Below are 20,068 nucleotides of genomic sequence, written 5' to 3'. Positions count from 1 at the left end.
TCATTTCTAGTCAAAACTAATCGCTTTCCACTTTAAATAAGACTCATCACCTACAAATTAACTTGTTTTTAGATCATTTTCACTTGTTTCAAACTAATTTTCACTTGAAATAAGTAGAAAAATCTGCCAGTGAAAGCAAAGTTTTTTGTGCTTGTAATAAGGAAGAAAAACTTGCTCCACTGTCAGATTTTTCTACTTATTTCAAGTGAAAATCTGCTTGAAAGAAGTAAAAAGTGTCTAAAAACAAGCTACTTTTTAATGTGATGAGTCTTATTTTAAGTAGAATGAGATTAGTTTTGACTAGAAATGAGACATTTTGCCTAGAAATAAGACTATAAATATTCTTGGTAAGATTTAGAGTTTTTGCAGTGCAGCCTTACTCTCTGTGCGTAGAAGCTGCGGCTGCCGGTCCGTGCGATGGCCACCAGGTCGGACAGCTCCTTGTGGAGGCGGAGCTTCCTGGGCTGCGAGGGCGGCGGCACCACCAGGACGACGCCCAGCTCCTCCTCTCCGGGGATGGTCATCCGCCGCCCGGCCAGCGGACCGCCGCCGCCGATCTCCTCGTCCTCCTCGGACACCTCGCCGTCCGAGCCGTCCTGGTCCGGCGGCAGCTTCTTCCCCACCAGGAGGACCCGGCCCCTCAGCTGCTCGGGGGACGGCAGCGTGGTGGCGCGGCCCCCCAGGCTGACCGGCAGCGCCTCGGGGGTGTAGAGCCGCGCGCCAAACACCTGGAAGGAATGAATGAATGAATATTTATTTTGATAAAAAATCAGGAGACAATACATGTTAATAAACACACTGCAAAAACTCAAAATCTTTCCAAGAATATTTGTCTTATTTCTAGTCAAAACTGATCTCATTATGACTAAAATATGAATATTTATACATATACATACATTGTTTTACATGAAAAAGTAGCTTGTTTTTAGACACTTTTTACTTATTTCAAGTCTATTTTCATTTGAAATAAGTAGAAAAATCTGATAGTGGAGCAAGTTTTTCTTCCTTATTACAAGCACAAACAACTTGCCTTAACTGGCAAATTTTTCTACTTATTTCAAGTGAAAATTAGTTTGAAACAAGTGAAAATGATCTAAAAACAAGTTAATTTTTAGGTGATGCGTCTCATTTAAAGTGGAAAGAGATTAGCTTTGACCAGAAATTAGACATTTTGACCAGTAATAAGACAAATATTCTTGGAAAGATTTTGAGTTTTTGCAGTGCACTTTTGTGTAAAAACGCAGGATTATAGCAATCAGCTAATTTCCATCCTTTGTCACTAGGCAGGTAGATGTTGAAATTGTCATTAATAAGACAGAGATATATACTAGCAGTAAAAAAGTACAATAACAATAGACCGAATCGCCTTGTTGTTTACAACTACTTCCGGGTAGAAAACCAGCACGCAGTGTTGTGCTAGTTACTGAAAAACAGTAACTAGTTACAGTTACTAGTTACTTCATTAAAAAAGTAACTCCGTTAGTAACTCAGTTACTTCAACCAAAAAGTAATGCGTTACTGAGAAAGTAACTTTTTCGTTACTTTAAAACGTTTTTTTTCCCCAATGTTCCCTAAAGGTTGATTGAATTCCCCTCTAACCTCATTTCAGTTCTGTACTGATGCTGATGAAAAAACGGTTTTTGTCTTTAAAATTTTACCATCATCATCATCATCATGCTGCATGATGTCAGCATGTAGCCTACAGCAGCATGACAGAACTGCAAACATCTTGAGGATACTACTTTGACCGAGTTACGTTCAAGAACCTGTTTAATGACGGAAAGTACTAAATTCACTCCAGCGGTATTTTTTTATCGATCGATCAGCTGTGTTTACCCAGAGTGATCACTCTGTGTTTACCGTTTCAGGCGTCCGTCTGTCGGACTCCAATACCGCTGCTGCTCGGGTGGAGTGGGTGCTTGTGTGTCTCGCTGTGACTCTGGAGCTGTGTCCCAGTTGAGGGGCTGCAGCCTGAACTGACACACAGCTTCGGTCTCTGATGCTACGTTAGCTACGTTACCTTAGCTCGCCGTCACGCCCTGACCTGACCTGTCCAGTCCTCTTCATGGAGCGTGTTAGATTACGTGTGGGACGCTAGAGGGCGGCCACCAAGCGCTTTGTTTTTCACAGTGTTGCAGTGTGCTCTGTCTTTCTTTCAATTCAATGAAACTTTATTGATCGCTAAAATGTAATGGGAAGTGTGTGCCGCTGTAAAACCAAGGGGACAGTTGTCGGTCTGAGAAGTGAAGCTCACTTCCGCGTTCAAAAAACTGCAATCCCCTCGGCTTCCTCTGGGGGCTGGTGTCAGAAGGGAGCATTCCCCATAGAGCCCCATGTTAAAATCGCCGACTTTACATCCTCAGTAAACATGTTAAAAGCCTGGTGTCAGAACGTTTTTTCGTCTCAATCGATAGTTTCTACCCCCGCACACACTCTGAGGGGAGTGAATTTTTTTTTAACTCTACCGTTTTACTGTTATTAGGTTAAAACTCTGGCCAATTAGGGCGCGGAAACGTTGAGTGACAGGTCCGAGCAGCTCCGAGGACAGCTGCTTCGAGGCCAGTGGGCGGGATCTCGGCCGGCCAATCCAACATGGCGCTGTTCAGGCCGCCATATAGAGGGATTATCTGTTTACCAACAAATCAGGATGCTTGCGCAACCTGACTGCAGAAAGAACCGGTTGTCATGGTTACCTCTATGGATCTAGTGCATAGACTGTAAAAAAAAATGGACGTAGACTTCCGGTCTGAAAAGTGAAGCCAACGCGGAAGTAACTTTACTTGCAATCCCCCCGAGATCCGCTAGGGGTGTTTCCAAGAAGCCCTGGTTCCAATCCACTCCCATTCATTTTCAATCATGAAATACTCGATCAATAATTTTTTTTCACAACTGATAACGGTCTAAAAAGCTAAAGTTCCTCATCCTTAAATATGACCTGGTGGTCCATCTGAAAAAAATTATATAATTATTTAGATATTAATCCTTAAAGGTTGGTATAACTGACCAATCACCTTCCAGCACGGAATATGATTGACAGCCTGATGACTGAGACGTCACAGGTCAGACACAGTGGATCAGACACCGAGGATTAACACCGGAGGGGACCTCCCGTCGTTTGTGTATTGTGTTCAGTCAGTTTTAATTTAATTTCTGATATTTTGTCGATATGTGTGGATGATAGATAGCACGGGTACAGTGTTGGCAGTTAATTAATTTCACCCAGTTTTTCGTTTATGATTCGTCCGACGGTGCTAACAGACCGGAGGAAGCTGATATCACGATTTGGTGAGTAAGTTATTTTTTTCTTTTTCTGAATGTGTAAAAATTATATCTAATTTGTTGTATATTCCAGAAGACCACTGATTACTTTCCCGTGTGTTCTCCAGTGTGTTCTGACCGGAGAACATGAGACTGTCACCGTCCAAGACAAGTTAATTTATAGTTAATGTGAATAACCGATTCACTTTGCTACACGGCTAACGTTAGCTCGCCGTTAGCTCCGTGTTAGCTCCCGTGTTAGCCATGCTAACCGTTAGCTCGTCTCCGACTTTTACCGGACCGGGATAAATCCGGTTTAATATTTAACGACCACGGCGTCATGTTTAGCAGAACAGTGATCTGTAGGATCGGTCTACAAGCTGCAAAGCCCCCAGGTTTATCCATCAACTTGTTATCTTGCTCGTAACGTTATCATACTGTAACGTTACTGATAACTACAGGTGGGGATTTGTCATTTACTGCTGTAAAATCACACACAAAAAACTGAAGCAGACAGTCCTGCACCTCTCAACAATGTTTTAATCTAAGTTCTTGTGTTTTACTGTGATTCTAAGGAGCCACTGAGAACTGAGTGACCGGTGCCAACAGAAGGAGGACATCATGTGAAGTTGTGGAGCTGTGATGATGATGAAACCAGAAAACCTCTGATGAGAGAACAGACCAACTGTTTTATTATTCTATGTCCACATTTGACCTCACACGTTTTAGGGTGAACCTAAAATTGACAGTGAAGATTTTGAAGCAGCTATTTTCATAGTCCAGTTAATACAAATGCTTTATTCAGTCGATGATTATCATTGAAAATGTAATAATAAAGAAAGTTACTGTGATTAAACTTTAGTATTTCTTTTACATATTTAACATAACCTCGTGGCCAATATAATGTGACACTTTCGTGAATTATTGTTTTCAGTATCATAGATTAGTTGACAAGAAACATCAGGAAAGCACAAGCTCTGATATTCATCTCTTTATTATTTCAAGGAGGGTAACATTAAACATTTGTATTTTTCTTGTGTGTAATGAAAGCATACATAGAAATAGTCCTGTAAGTTTTTCCTGAATGTATTGATTACAGCAGTGTGTCTTGGCATTCATGTTACTGTACAGATCTGGCCCATTAAAAATCAGTGAAGCAATTAAATAAATTAATTTCAGGTTTAAGATGCACTAATTTTAGCATTTTACAGCACTGAAAACGTTTTATAAGCTGTGGATGATGTAAAGGTGAGCCATACTGTCAAAAGACAAGCTTGTATTGTATTAGCTGAATTTCCAGTACATCTACATGTTGGTAACCTGCAAAAAAGACGTGCATATATATAATAGGAATGTAAAATAAATAGCTAATAGCTGGGTGAATGCTGTAACGTGGTCGACAGGTCGGAGCTCCAGCAGCCGATCATCGGTGATGCAGGTGAGGTACATCAAGTCCAAGGAGCGGTCACCCACCAGTCTCAGTCCATGACAGTTTAATGTGTTGCAGGCAGCTTTACAGTTTGAGACAGAAACTAGTCTCTGGGTTCTGTAAAACAATTTAAAACAATATCAAAATACGTTTGACAGCTTTACATTAGCTTATTAATGCTAACATCGGCTACAATAACGTGTCACATTACTCCTCATGGGATCTTATGTAGGCTAGTTCAAACATGGATATGTATTTAATAAGCTTCTGAGATTACTTTCACCATTAAATATTAAGTTTACCTCGAGTTGTAGATGCTAACGGTGTTAGCAGCGTAGCCGCTCAGCAGTTAGCCGGTGTTGCTGGGTAAATTAGCAGCCTCGCAGACACGGGTCCGACCCGCCCCTCGACCTCCTTAGCTCCGCCCCCTCGTCCAAATATGGTTTCTTCTGGCTCCAAAAATCAAAAATGGCGGCGCCCTGAAAGCCAATCTCCGGGCTTCACAAACGGCCCTTCACAAACCAATGGGTGACGTCACGGAGGGTTGCCACCTGATCTAGTGTAGTCAAAGCGGTGTTAGCTAGCGATGTTGTCAGCCTACTACAACAGTTTATCAACTACTGATGTAGTGTGTGTTTTATACATAGACGGTTTTATAGTTTTATAACGGCAGAAAAAAAAAAAAAACGTCAGGACGGAGGATCGAGTTTGTACCGCGGCAAGAGCAACTCAGCCACGGGACAAGCCACGGATTCTCACAGCACGGCGTCGGTCGGTCAGCGGTAAAAACAACACTGTCACTGTGCATCCCTCACGTTACATACAGTTATTTAACAGACAATAATGTTCAGGAAAATACTCACGATTACAAAACTCAGTGGCTGTGAGGACTGAGGTGCTGCCTGGTCAGAGAGGGAAGAGGACGGACCTGTCTAAAGTCTGGAACAACTGCATAACGTAACTATAACGTTACGTGCATGGCTGAGTATGTACCGGTAATGTAAAACAATATAGCTTAACATGAATTAATCTCAGCTTGCTTTCCATTAGTATGCAGCTTGCTTTCCATTAGTATGTGACCTTCAGTCACTGTCGTAGTAAACATTTCACAACTCATTCGCTGCAGTTCTCCAGCTGTGCCTGTGAGCATTTAGCTGTATCACCATTCAAACCAACGTGTCTAACACGTTATATTGCTCGAAATTAATCGCCAATGTACTATTTTCTCTCTCGTTTGCCTTGAAAGGGGTGCGAGTTGACGCTATTCTGTAAATTTTGCGCGTTTTGTTATTTTTATCAAAACAATTAGTGCAACTAACAGCACAAAAAGACATGATCACGGCTCTTGCTGCTCTCTTTCTGCAGGCGACATGCGCAGTAGAACCTCTGTGACGTAGGCTGGTAATCCCTCTATTGGAGTCACAAAAACGACTCCCCAGAACCAATGGGTGACGTCACGGACGCTACGTCCATTCTTTTTACACTCTATGTGTAACGGCGTTACGTAACGGCGTTACTAATAGCGCGTTACTACCCAACACTGCCAGCACGTCATTTTAATGAAAACAGTACGTGCAAGAGTTTAGCTATATATATATCATATTTTTCACGCCCTATCACCGTTTAGACAAATCTGAAATGATTGAAGAAACATTACTATTTCTGTGTGTGTGTTTTGTGTTGCTATGTGTGGTATTTATTCAGTTTGGGGGAATCACAGTGTCTAGAAAGCATCAGTGGCTCAGCTGACAGGGACAGCTAACGGTAGCTAAGCTAACGGCCGTAGCTAAGCTAACGGCCGTAGCTAAGCTAACATCAGGACGTCAGCTGTTAAAACCCTCCCATTGTGGGACACGACATGAAACTACTCCAGTTAGCTCAGTCATGTTGGAACTCAGATATCCGCTGGAGAAAATATTTTTTCATGGAGCGTTTATTGAGTCACTGAGTTATTAAAGTTAAACAGGTAGCTAACCGTTAGCCCAGCTAATCTATGATAACCATGACTAATTACAAAAACGTGCACACAGAAATAATGTTTGTCCAATCATTGGTTTTATAAACTTTGCAAACATCAGATTAGTCTAAACGGTGATATAGTGACATGACAAAAGAGATAAGGCTATTGATAGCGAAACTCTTCTTCGTCACTATTGTTCTCATGCTGGTTTTCTACCCGGAAGTAGTTGTAAACAACAAGGAGATTCGTTCTATAGCAATCAGCTAATTTCCATCCTTTGTGCCTAGGCAGGTTGATGTAAACATTGTTATTAATAAGACAGACATACTAGCAGTAAAAAAGTACAATAACAATAAAAGTGACAGTAAAAAAAAGCTACTTTTTTATGTATAACTATGTATGTGTATGTATAAATATACATATTTTAGGTATAATGAGATTTGTTTTGACTAGAAATGACATTTTGACTAGAAATAAGACAAATATTCTTGGTAAGATTTTGAGTTTTTGCAGTGCAATGGTGGTGTGTGTTGTGTTTTTTGTCTAGGACTTTTAGAGACTGCTTATATAATGCTTATATTTCTCCAGTGTGTATTTTCCTGCCTTCTTCAGGTGCTGCGCCATGGTGCGCTGCTGCGGCGGCGAGCAGCGCTGGCACAGGTAGACCAGCAGCGGGTAGGGCGAGGTCAGGAAGGCGTACTTGTTGACCACCTCGAGGGCCGAGCGGATGGTGACGGGGGCGTGGTGATGATGATGATGATGGTGGTGGTGGTGGTGGTGGCGGGGGATGTCCGGGCCGTAGTCCACCCCCAGCAGAGGCTCGCCCTCGGGGCCGTCGGTCACGCCCAGCTCCAGGCAGCGGCAGCCGGTCTGCAGCGCCTTGGTCAGACCCCCGAGGTCGGCCCGGCCGTGCACCTGGTCGTCCAGCAGGTAGGAGCGGTACGAGGTGCTGGGGGGGGGCCAGATGTTACACTATGTTACACAATGTTATACACTAAGTAATCACACGTTACAGCGCCTCGACACTATGTTACGTTACACACTCACCAACACAAGTAATCACACGTTACATTTTGTCATGTTGCAACCACAAACTTTAAGATTTTGATTTGAAAAAAATCTTCAACACCATGTATCATTAGGGCCACGGGCCATCGCACCGGGCACATAGCTGTAGGGGCCAGTGCCCGTAAGTCGCGAAAAACTGCGCAAAATTTTGCATGTAAGTCAATGGGACGGGCAGAAAAAAAGCAGCGAAAAAGAACAATCATTGGAGTTTAACAAACCTCTACTGCTCAGGCATACTTTCACCTAGAGACTCCATTTGAACTTTAAACAGTAGACACGAGTCTTGTGTATTGGCGTATTACTCCACGTTTTGATAGGTCATATAGTTTTTGATCAATCCCTGATCAATGACCATGATCATTTTTGGAGAAATTATGAGATTATAATGGTTGTGTATTGCACGGAATGTTCGTGTCAGAGTGGGTGACATCATTGGTTAGAGTGAGAGAGAGCCCAGAAAATTTTCAGATTTTTTCTCTTTCCACACTCGGCCCGGCCACAATTTACGCTCTGCACACATGATTTTTTTAAAAATGTGTAGACAAACTTGTTCTGTCTCTCACCATGTGCTCAAAATATCAGAGAGATTTACAGAATTTGAATTATCAGCCTCTGAGTGTGGCCACATCTGTCTCTGCTCCTCATTGACTCCAATACAAAGATTTTCTGAGAGGAGCAGAACGGACTCCTGTTTTAAAACTGCCAGTGTCTCCAAAATATTTACTGTAGAAACACCAAAGTGTTTACCGTTTTGTCACCGTAAGCCTTTTGCGAGACCAGTGCAGAGCCTGTCGCTCGTTTAAATGTTTATAAACACATACACGCTAAATCAGACTGAGATGCACTACTTTGTTTTCCTTAAAGGTTCAGTGTAGGAATTCCTCCCATCTAGCGTTGTGGTTGTAGATAACAAGCAACTCAATCGTATTTTTCATGCTGCATTCACGTGAAATTGGGCAGACGGCAGACGGACAACAGCCGCTGCACGTAACGGCATAAACAAGCCTCTATGTAAACAAGTGGTCCGTCAGCACGAGGCAAAACAATACACGTGACGGCTGGTATCAATGGGCTAGTGGGGCTAAGCCCTCCCTGCATTACACAACAAAAAAATATTATCTAAATAATATACAAAAGATTGTTATAAGTCTTAGTGAAATCCGAACTGGCAACAATATCAAATAGTTTCAAGAAAAACACAGGATATCTCTAAATGGGCTAATTTTAATCAGCCCGAGCTCACCGAGTCTGCTCTCATTCATTTTCCGACTGTGGATGATTGACAGGTGCCATGTCCCGCCCTCGCCATTCACCGACTGTTTGGGCTAACTTCATTCAGCCCACAGGCCGAGCGGTTCTGACCAATCAGCAGCGGGCTGACGCAGGGTCAATGATTGACAGGCGTCATGTCCCGCCCCCTTGGTTTACTTGTCATTGGGGCTAATTTCATTTAGCCCAACACCGCTGTTTTTGCCACTTTTTTTAAAGATTTTTTTAAAGCTTTTTGAGAATTTTTACCAGTTTCTGTTTTTGAGAAATTTTGCCACTTTTTTCTAGAATTTTTTTTACTTTATTTTACTTTATTTTTATATCTATTTTCAGAAATCTTACCACTTTTTTGTAGAATTTAAAAAAAAACTTTTTTTTTTTGAGAATTTTTGGCCCAACAGACCTGATGTAGTAGTGTGACAGCGGCAGGTTCATGTCCTGACACACCCCCAGCTGCTCGGGGTCCAGCAGCTGACACTCTGGCGACTGCAGGTAGCGGGCGAAGCCGTCCAGCCCCAGCAGGCCGCGCTCTCGGCCGTGCGCCGAGGGCTCGTGGCGCCGCAGCAGCTCCCAGCAGCCCTCGGCCGTCGCCAGGGACAACCCCTGCTCCGTCTCCAGGAAGAGGCGCAGGTCCTGAGGGTCCAGACACTCGCGGTCCTTGGACAGCTGCACCAGCAGGAAGTAGACGTCCGGCCGCGTGCACAGCTCGCAGAACGCCTCCTCGAACTCCTCCCGCGTCACGTGGGACGTCAGCTTCTCCTTGCTGCGCTGGATCTCCTTGAAGCGCAGACGCACCTGCAGGAGGAGACAGGAGGAGATAAAAGACTATTTGTGTGTGTGTTTTGTGTTGCTATGTGTTGTATTTATTCAGTTTGGGGGAATCACAGTGTCTAGAAAGCATCAGTGGCTGCAGCTGATAGGGACAGCTACCGGTAGCTAAGCTAACGGCGGTAGCAAAGCTAACGGTAGCTAAGCTAACGGCGGTAGCTAAGCTAACAGCAGGACGTCAGCTGTTAAAACCCTCCCGTTGTGGGACACGACATGAAACTACTCCAGTTAGCTCAGTCATGTTGGAACTCAGATATCCGCTGGAGAAAATATTTTTTCATGGAGCGTTTATTGAGTCACTGAGTTAAAGTTAATGGTACAGGTAACAGGTAGCTAACCGTTAGCCCGGCTAATCTATGATAACCATGACTAATTACAAAAATGTGCACACAGAAATAGTAATGTTTGTCCAATCATTGGTTTTATAAACTTTACAAACATCAGATTAGTCTAAACGGTGATATAGTGACGTGAAAAATACTGTATAGCGAAACTCTCGTCCGTCACTATTGTTCGAATGCTGGTTTTCTACCCGGAAGTAGTTGTAGACAACAAGGAGATTCGTTCTATAGACTGAAAAAATAATAACAGGATGTGTTTGTTTGCTCCAAATGACCTCAATCTTCTCAAAAAATAAATACGTTGTTGTACCTTGCTACAAATAAAGTCTACATGTATGTACACTCCAGGAAGCGTCCACGTAGACGCCCAGGTATTTATAGGAGGAGGAGGATGAAGGAGCAGGAGGAGGTGGAGGAGGTGAAAGAACGAGACGGAGGTGGATGAAGGAGATGGAGAAGAGGAGGTGAATGAAGAAGACAAGGAGGTGGATGAAGGAGACGAGTGGTCTCCTCATAGTGACCCACATTCAACAACACAGCTCTGTATCATCTCCTCCCAATAACCAGGTCTCTGTCTCCTCCTCCTCCTCCTCCTCCTCCTCCTCCTTTCATCCTCCTCTCTCTGTTTCTCTTTTATCTCCTTCCAGGTTTTGTAAAAACTCAGATTCATTAAAAACCGTCTGTGTTCACTTTGTGTCTGACAATAAAGTCGGTAAATAATACAGAAGACGTGATGTCACTGTGATGTTTTCTCCTTAAACATCTCAAACATCTTAAACTCGTGTTGCTTTTTATTCTCTGTGATCTGTAACGACGGATTCCCTCAGGTGACCTTGAACGCATCACAGAAAAGCAGCACTGACTTGTTGTGATAAAGTAAAACTAATTTTCATGTCATTGTGCTGCTGCAGACAGGGTTCAGGAGTCTAATACGTCCTACGACCCTTGAACACATCACATAAAGAGCTGCAGGGATGAGTGAGTCAGGAGGTTTAGACTTGTTTCAGTTTCTGTTTTTCTGTCTTTGGTACAAACATAAAAACATTTTCTCTTTTTATTCTCCAACATGACTCATCAGTGACTCTGGTCCTGGTTCAGTAGTGTTGTTTAACTCAAGTATGAAATGCTTTTAACCAACAGTGTCAAAGTCCTGGTGGTGTACAGTATAAGTCTCATATTCAGTCGTCTTATTAATGTGAAGTTTTTATTGCCACACACTAAAAACTCCTGGGTTATTTCTTTAACCCAATTTCTGGGTTACTCGTGTTGGGTTCTGGGATATAGAGCTAATATAATACTTTAACCCAATTCTTGGGTTGTTTTGGCATATACTATACCATTTCTGGGTTATTTTCCAAAGAGTTACTCATTTTCTTTGTTACACACTAAAAACTCTTGGGTTATTTCTTCAACCCAATTTCTGGGTTACTCGTGTTGGGTTCTGGGATATAGAGCTAATATAATACTTTAACCCAATTCTTGGGTTGTTTTGAATTCTTGGGTTGTTTTGGCATAGCATATACCATTTCTGGGTTATTTTCCAAAGAGTTACTCATTTTCTTTGTTACACACTAAAAACTCTTGGGTCATTTCTTCAACCCAATTACTGGGTTGCTTGTATTCGGTCAAAATTGTGGGTTATTTTTCAACGAGTAACCCATTTTCTGGGTTATAAACACATTTATAATATGAACAATCACACGTCTAGTGTTTGCCTGCCTGGTTTTTTTACTTTGCCTATAATCTTGGACATTGTTTTTTTGTGTTTTTCCCCTAACTAGTAAAGGAGTTATCGTCACTAACTGTTGGTTCTTTCTTCTGCTCCTGAATCTGAAGTTCATTCAAGAGTGTTACAGGAGGACTTTTGCCTCCAGAGTCTCCAGTGATCAGTCCAGACCATGGGGCCACAGAGCAGCACCAGTTCAAACCGTTAGTGCAGGCGGCAACAACAGCTTTATCTGATGATAAATACACTGCCCATCCAAAACAAAAAGTCACACCTTTAGCTTTGTTCTCAATGGGTTTAAGATATGAACTCATTGGATCAAATTTCTTCCTTGAAGATGATGGTTGCCCACTCTCCTTCTAGTCTTTAATAATGCGTTGGACAGTTCTTAACCCAATTTTAGAAGTCTCAGCAATCTCATTGGATGTTTTATTTGCTTGATGCCAATAATTTGACAACATCTCCTTCTCCACGACCACAGGATGTGTCTTCCAACATGGTTGTTTAAGAAATGAGACTGCATCAGTTATAGGGTTAAATAAGTTGTTGCCAGCTGAAACATAATCATCCATGAGGTAATTGAGGCTCGTCTTACCTATTAGCTTAGTTAAATCCAAGTGGTGACTTTTTTTGGACGGGCAGTGTGTATAAGTTTCATTTACTGAAATACGGTATTTGTGTTGATCAGTAACCAGAGTATTGAAGGCTTGAATCCTGCTGTGGGTACAATACATTTTAGCCCAAATGTTGGGTTAAAAGAACCCATTATGGGGTTATTTTTGACCCAGGAGTTTTTTAGTGTGCATGTTATTAAACAGAAGGATTAAAGTCGACAGGCTCCAGATAAACGTCTCACAGAGTAGTGATCAGAGATCTGAGGGGATCCAGAGACAATAAAACCAAACGCTGTCATCTCTGGTTCTTCTTCCTCTCTCAGGTTGTCAGGACCGATCTCACCTGTCTGAGCTCACACGCTCGTCTGTTTCCACGACAACGAAGCGTCTCTTTGTGACCAGGAGGAGAGAGGAGGACGAGGCAGAAATCTCTCTTTTTACAAGAACTTACTTGAGTATTAGATTTCTTTGGTACTTATTACTCTTACTTGAATACATTTCCAAGACAAATATTTTTACTTGTACTCGAATTAATTTCTAGGAAGGCTGAAAAGTACTCGTTACTTTCAGGTCTGCTCTTTTTTCTTTTTTCTTTCTAAAACACTATTGGACACAAGCTGTGTTTGTCAAAGAAGGAAACCACTGCAAAAACTCAATATCTTTCCAAGAATATTTGTCTTATTTCTTGTCAAAATGTCTCATTTCTAGTCAAAACTAAACCTTTTCCACTTTAAATAAGACTCATCACCTAAAAATTAACTTGTTTTTAGATCATTTTCACTTGAAATAAGTAGAAAAATCTGCCAGTGAAAGCAGGATTTTTGTTCTGTAATAAGAAAGAAAAACTTGCTCTACTATCAGATTTTTCTACTTATTTCAAGTGAAAATCTGCTTGAAATAAGTCAAACGTGTCTAAAAACAAGCAACTTTTTGTATGTATATGTATAAACTATGTATGTATATGTATAAATATACATATTTTAAGTATAATGAGATTTGTTTTAACTATAGAAATAAGACAAATATTCTTGTTAAGATATTGAGTTTTTGCAGTGCAGTGCACGCTCTCCACTGGAATCAACGTAAAAGCGGAAATACGTCACCCCTCCCCATAAGGATACCGGCAATAGCCTACAGTACTAGCCACACTCTCGACTGCGTTTGTCAACTCAAAACTAAACCGCAACAATGGCTGCATCAGGAGAAGAAAGAAAAGAATCCGCTGAGTCTCAGTCTGAATCTGATAATGATCCGGAGGAACTTTCAAAAAATCCTTGTTCTTATCTGAGTTCCTTCTCAGAAACAAGAGTTAAAAGGTCCTTAAATTCATTTAAATTTCATTTGAAAGCAAGTACTTTTTTACTCTTACTCGAGTAACATGTCGACTGAGCTACTTTTACTTGTAACGGAGTAAATTTTGACGAGTAGTATTTGTACTCTTACTCAAGTACTGGGGTCGAGTACTCTGTCCATCTCTGCACTGCAAAAACTCAAAATCTTACCAAGAATATTTGTCTTATTTCTAGGCAAAACAAGTCTCATTATACTTAAAATAAGACTCATCACATTAAAAGTAGCTTGTTTTTAGACACTTTTTTTTACTTCTTTCAAGCAGATTTTCACTTGAAATAAGTAGAAAAATCTGACAGTGGAGCAACTTTTTCTTTCTTATTACAAGCACAAACTGAAGAAAAAGATCTCCGCACACTTGGATCTATGCAATTTCACTTTATTACAAGCACAAAAAATTAGCTTTCACTGGCATTTTTTTCTACTTATTTCAAGTAAAAAACAAAAATCTTCGCACATCTATTTCTTAGGCAGGTGCGTCGGAGGGTGACAATTAAGGACGCCTCACACCCAGACGTGTGGGAAAGTGATTGGTTTGTGTCACACGGCCACTCCTATTTAAGATGGCTTCCTGTGGTGGCGCAAACATTTGCTTGAAAAAGGTCTAGCACCGAAACGTTGCAATACAATAAATTCTGCAAGTTGGCCATGTGTGCGGGAACTCTTCTTTTTCTAATTTGGACTTAATTGTCACCCTCCGACGCACCTGCCTAAGAAATAGATGTGCGAAGATTTTTGTTTTTTATTTGAAATAAGTAGAAAAAAATGCCAGTGAAAGCAAGTTTTTTTTGTGCTTGTAATAAAATGAAATTGCATAGATCCAAGTGTGCGGAGATCTTTTTCTTCAGTTTGTGCTTGTAATAAGAAAGAAAAACTTGCTCCACTGTCAGATTGAAGTGAAAATCTGCTTGAAAAGAAGTAAAAAGTGTCTAAAAACAAGCTGCTTTTTATGTGAGGAACTCTTCTTTTTCTACTTATTTCAAGTGAAAATTAGTTTGAAACAAGTGAAAATGATCTAAAAACAAGTTAATTTTTAGGCGATGAGTCTTATTTTAAGTGGAAAGAGTTTAGTTTTGACTAGAAATGAGACATTTTGACAAGAAAGATGACAAATACTCTTGGAAAGATGTATAGTTTTTGCAGTGTACCCCCTCCCCCTCCCCCTCACCTTGGCCTCCTTGATGCCGGGACACAGTTTGCAGATGGTGGCCACGGCGACGTCCTCGGTCACGATGCCGTATCCGTCCTCGTCCACCTGCGCGAACTCGGCCGTGAGCCACTCGCTCCTCATCTTGCTGCCCAGACTGCCCTCCACCGACAGCCCCCCCCCTTCGCTCAGCACCCCGCCGACTCCCCCTCCTCCCCCGGCGCCGGCCACCACCGAGGGGTGGGCCAGCAGGTAGCGCAGCCCCGTCACCCAGATGTTGGCCACATCTGCAGACAACGCCACCAGGTCCAGAGACTGTGGGAGGGACAGAGGACAGAGGAAGATCAGATCAGTAGCTGCGTTTCTATTTCACCTAGAAATACACAAAACCTTAAAGGGATAGTAGCATTTTTTTAAAAGTGGGGTTGTATGATCTCCAAATAGCCCCTAAGTACTTTAATTGCAGTAGAAGACTCTCTGCACTCCTCCCGTTAGCAACGCCAGCCCATAATAGCCCTGCCCAGAGATTTACAACATACAGTGTTGTGAACAGACCCAAAGAAACGGCCTATTTTCACGGCCTAAAAGAGGTTTTACCTGAAAAAAAATACACAGTTCCATTGTTCGCTATAATATAATTTTTTCCAGCCCCTCAAAGTGCAAGAAAAACACAGTTTTTATTTGGAAAAAATTATATTATAGCGAACAATGGAACTGTGTATTTTTTTTCAGGTAAAACCTCTTTTAGGTCGTGAAAATAGGCCGTTTCTTTGGGTCTGTTCACAACACTGTATGTTGTAAATCTCTGGGCAGGGCTATTATGGGCTGGCGCTGCTAACGGGAGGAATGCAGAGAGTCTTCTACTGCAATTAAAGTACTAAGGGGCTATTTGTAGATCATACAACCCCACTTTTAAAAAAAATGCTACTATCCCTTTAATATCGCAATAAAAAACTGCCAATAGAAACACCTACATTTGGAAAAACCTCTCAAATATCACTAAAACATTTTTACTCTCTCATGAGGTGGGTTTTTTCAGACGTATCGATATAAAAGTGTATCGCAAAAGTGTCATGGAAACACTAATTTCGGTTTGAGAACATCACACAGCTGGTTGAACATATCCGTTTCCATTTCATTCATTTCATTTCAGTTATTAGTTTATTGGTAATGGGACTCTGCATTTTCATGAACAGAAAATAATAATATGTTGCAGATTTAGCTCAAGAGTTAATTTCCCTCTGCAGTCCCATAGTCCACAAATAAAATTACAGTTAGACAAAGAGAAAACAAATGATGAGCATAACACAAATACAATAATCACACAATGGTTGCAGGAACAAGAGTTGTAAGATGTTAAAGTGCATTTATCCAACAATAAATGTCGTAAATGCTATTTGAGATTCACTAAAGTGCGTCATCAGGCTCTGTCATAAAGTGCTATTTTTAAAGTGCATGGAGTTGTTGTAAATACGAGAAAAAGAAAGAGAAAAGAAATTAATTAATAATTGATCCTACATGAATAGATACCTAAATATTTTGTGTATATATCAATGTAATTATATTTTGACTATATTTGATTTCACACATTCATAGTGTTGTGAAATTACTTAAACCAACACTAAGGAACTTTTCAACCTTCATATAATATTTTCAGAACTTTTGTGATGGTACATCGACTTACAACAAGTTGAATGACACCTCTGTCATGGCCTCAGGGGGTCTGTATCATTATGGTCTGTGTCGCCTTCACTGGCACTAAGCAGCTTTGAGGTGCATGGTAGGAACCCTGGCTCTCACTTAAGTTTCACTTTCACTTTTGCGAGTCACGACGAGGAGGGAGCAGCAATGCGGCACCTTTCTGTCAGATTGTGTCTGTGTGTTTACTGTGAAATGATCCTCTGGAAACAGAAACTTAGTTTGGACGTCTTCTGTTCATTTCCATGCACCGGGAGATCAGGATGTTTACGGGGCTACGCGCTAGTGCTCATGGGAAATGGAGTCTTCCTTCAGGCAAAACACTACCGCTTCGGGCCACTGCTGCCGCCAAACTCAACCAAAACTGAAAGTTCTTTAGTACTGCTTTAAAGCCCCTATACAGACTTTTCATTTAGTGTTGATTTTGGCGCCCCCTGTGGACAAAAGCGGTGGTGTTTTGCCGGAATGAAGACTGCGTTTCCCACTGTCATGAAGACGTTTGTGTAGATTTGTTTTGGAAACGTCGGAAAGAAGACGGCACTTGCTGGGGCGGTGCGTGGTGCAGTGGTTAAGGCGGCCGCGTCGGGCAGACCTTTCCTGCATGTCATTCCCCCTCTCTCTGCTTCCCCCTTTCCTGTCTATCTATACTGTGTGCTATCAAATAAAGGCAAAAACGCCAAAAATATACATAGAAGACGGCACTTGCTTTTTTTTTTTTTTTCAGCACCGTAATGTATCGTTTTGTCAGTGGTCCGACCCGACCAGGCCTTCCAGAGGTCTAGAATTAGACTACTTAGAAATAGTGTATCTTCACACTGATGGGCTCATTTGCTGTTGTAGGTAACAGAGACTTTTGCGTATCCAGTTAAAAGCTCCATACTGGGGCTTTAATGCATAATAATCGTGATTATTTAAGAAACTCTATAAAGGTGACCCCCTCTCCCCGCTCTCACCTGGTACTCGTCCCCGTGGATGATGGAGAAGGCCGCCTCCTCGGCCAGGTGCTCGGACAGCGGCCCGTTGTGGAGGAAAGTCTCGGTGCTCTTCCCGGTGCGGACCTCCCTGATGCTGGACACGTCCAGCCGGGCCCGGTCCCCGTCCTTCTTAGACGGCTCCCAGCGCAGGCAGCTCAGGTCCGGGTCCAGCGTGTAGAAGCGGCAGTAGACTCTGGAGTTGGGCCGGATCTTCTTCAGCTCGCAGCCGCCCTGCATGAAGGCCAGGCAGTCTGCAGCGCTGCTCACCTGACGACCAACAAGACTCAGGCTCAGGCTCAGGCTTATTTATTCATACCCGTACACTGCAAAAACTCAACATCTTACCAAGAATATTTGTCTTATCTCGAGTCAAAATGTCATTTTTAGTCAAAACAAATCTCATTCTACTTAAAAAAAGAATAATCACATTAAAAGCAGCTTGTTTTTAGACACTTTTTATTTCTTTCAAGCAGATTTTCACTTGAAATAAGTAGAAAAATCTGATAGTGGATCAAGTTTTTCTTTCTTATTACAAGCACAAAAAACTTGCTTTCAATGGCAGATTTTTCTACCTATTTCAAGTGAAAATTTGTTTGAAACAAGTGAAAATGATCTAAAAACGAGTTCATTGTTAGGTGATGAATCTTATTTTAAGTGAAAAGAGATTAGTTTTGACTAGAAATGAGACAAATATTCTTGGAAAGATTTTGAGTTTTTGCAGTGTAGGTAGATTTGTCCTGCAGTGAGTTGTAATTCACACATAGAACATTTCATCATACAAACATAATAAACCAGAAACCATGATAAAGACCATGGCTCAAACAGTAGACACAGATTTCCTTAACCCTTCTGTTTTCCTAGGGAGGAAGGAAGGGAAAGAAGAAAGGAAGGAAGGAAGGAAGGAAGGACGGACAAAGGGAAAGATGGGAGGAAAGAAGGAAGGAAAGATAGATGGAGTGAGGGAACAGATTGGGTCAATTGGGTCAAAAAGGAAGGAAGAAGGAAGGATGAAAGGGAGGGAAAAAAGATGGTGGAAAGAAGGAAGAGAAAAGAGAAGGAAAGAAAGATGGAGGGAGGGAACAAATCAGGTCAATTTGATCAAAAGAGGAAGGAAAGAGGGAAGGGAAAAGGGATTGTGGAAGGAAATTAGGAAGGAAGGGAAAAGGGATTGTGGAAGGAAGGAAGGAAGGAAGGAAGGGAAAAGGGATTGTGGAAGGAAGGAAGGAAGGAAGGAAGGAAGGAAGGAAGGAAGGAAGGAAGGAAGGAAGGAAGGAAGGAAGGAAGGAAGGAAGGAAGGAAGGGAAAGAAGGAAGGAAGGAAGGAAGGAAGGACGGACAAAGGGAAAGATGGGAGGAAAGAAGGAAGGGGAAAAGAAAGGAAAGATAGATGGAGGGAGGGAACAGATTGGGCCAATTGGGTCAAAAAGGAAGGAAGAAGTAAGGATGAAGAGAAGGAAGGATGGAAGGGAGGGAGGGAAGGAAAAAAGATGGTGGAAAGAAGGAAGGGAAAAGGGAAGGAAAGAAAGATGGAGGGAGGGAACAAATCAGGTCAATTTGATCAAAAGAGGAAGGAAAGAAGGAAGGGAAAAAGGATTGTGGAAGGAAGGAAGGAAGGAAGGACGAAGGGAAAGAAGGAAGGAAAGAAGGAAGGGAAAAGGGAAGGAAAGATAGATGGAGTGAGGGAACAGATTGGGTCAATTGGGTCAAAAAGGAAGGAAGAAGTAAGGACGAAGGGAAGGAAGGAAGGAAGGAAGGAAGGAAGGAAGGAAGGAAGGAAGGAAGGAAGGAAGGAAGGAAGGGGAAAAGATTGTGGAAAGAAGGAAGGGAAAAGGGAAGGAAAGAAAGATGGAGGGAGGGAGGGAACAAATCAGGTCAATTTGATCAAAAGAGGTAGAAAAAAGGGAAGGGAAAAAGGATTGTGGAAGGAAGGAAGGAAGGAAGGACGAAGGGAAAGAAGGAAGGAAGGAAGGAAGGAAGGAAGGAAGGAAGGAAGGAAGGAAGGAAGGAAGGAAGGAAGGAAGGAAGGGAAAGAAGGAAGGAAGGAAGGAAGGAAGGAAAGAAGGAAGGAAGGAAGGAAGGGTTAAACAGAAAATGACGAGAACAAAATGAGCTTAAAACAAGAATACAAAGAGTTTAAGAAAGATTGTTCAGCTCTATGACGGTGAAACTGTTGGGTAAGTTAACCCTTTAATTTACAGGCCGCTAATTACGTCATAATGTCTAGAAACAGCCAAGAAACAACGGTCAGTTTCATAGTAATGTCAAGTTTTTCATAAAGATAAAAGATTACACATAATGTGCTTTTCATGCTTTGAATCTTTTTGGGGCCAGAAAGTCCACTGCATTTGACCGATATTTCTGGCCTATTTCTACACAATCAATCGTTATTTCTTGGCTGTATTTCTCC

At 41.9% G+C, this 20,068-nt stretch overlaps 1 protein-coding gene across 1 annotated transcript in view; it reads right to left on the bottom strand.

Moving 5' to 3' along the window:
- The window catches only part of plcl1 (phospholipase C like 1), a 163,058-nt gene that overhangs the window by 38,509 nt on the left and 104,481 nt on the right, over positions 1–20,068 (bottom strand). Inside the window, exons 3-7 of the mRNA XM_085765054.1 lie at positions 17,642–17,929; positions 15,012–15,305; positions 9,388–9,779; positions 7,251–7,596; positions 381–728 (exon numbers count right to left, since the gene is read on the bottom strand). Coding sequence (XP_085621180.1) covers positions 381–728; positions 7,251–7,596; positions 9,388–9,779; positions 15,012–15,305; positions 17,642–17,929 — 1,668 coding nt within the window. The remainder of the gene's footprint in view (positions 1–380; positions 729–7,250; positions 7,597–9,387; positions 9,780–15,011; positions 15,306–17,641; positions 17,930–20,068) is intronic.

The sequence above is a fragment of the Trachurus japonicus genome, chromosome 21, assembly GCF_045865225.1.
Source record: "Trachurus japonicus isolate A0001 chromosome 21, Traja_1.0".
NCBI lineage: Eukaryota > Metazoa > Chordata > Actinopteri > Carangiformes > Carangidae > Trachurus > Trachurus japonicus.
The sequence above is the reverse complement of the archived record's forward strand: the minus strand, read 5'-3'. Positions and strand labels throughout refer to the sequence as shown.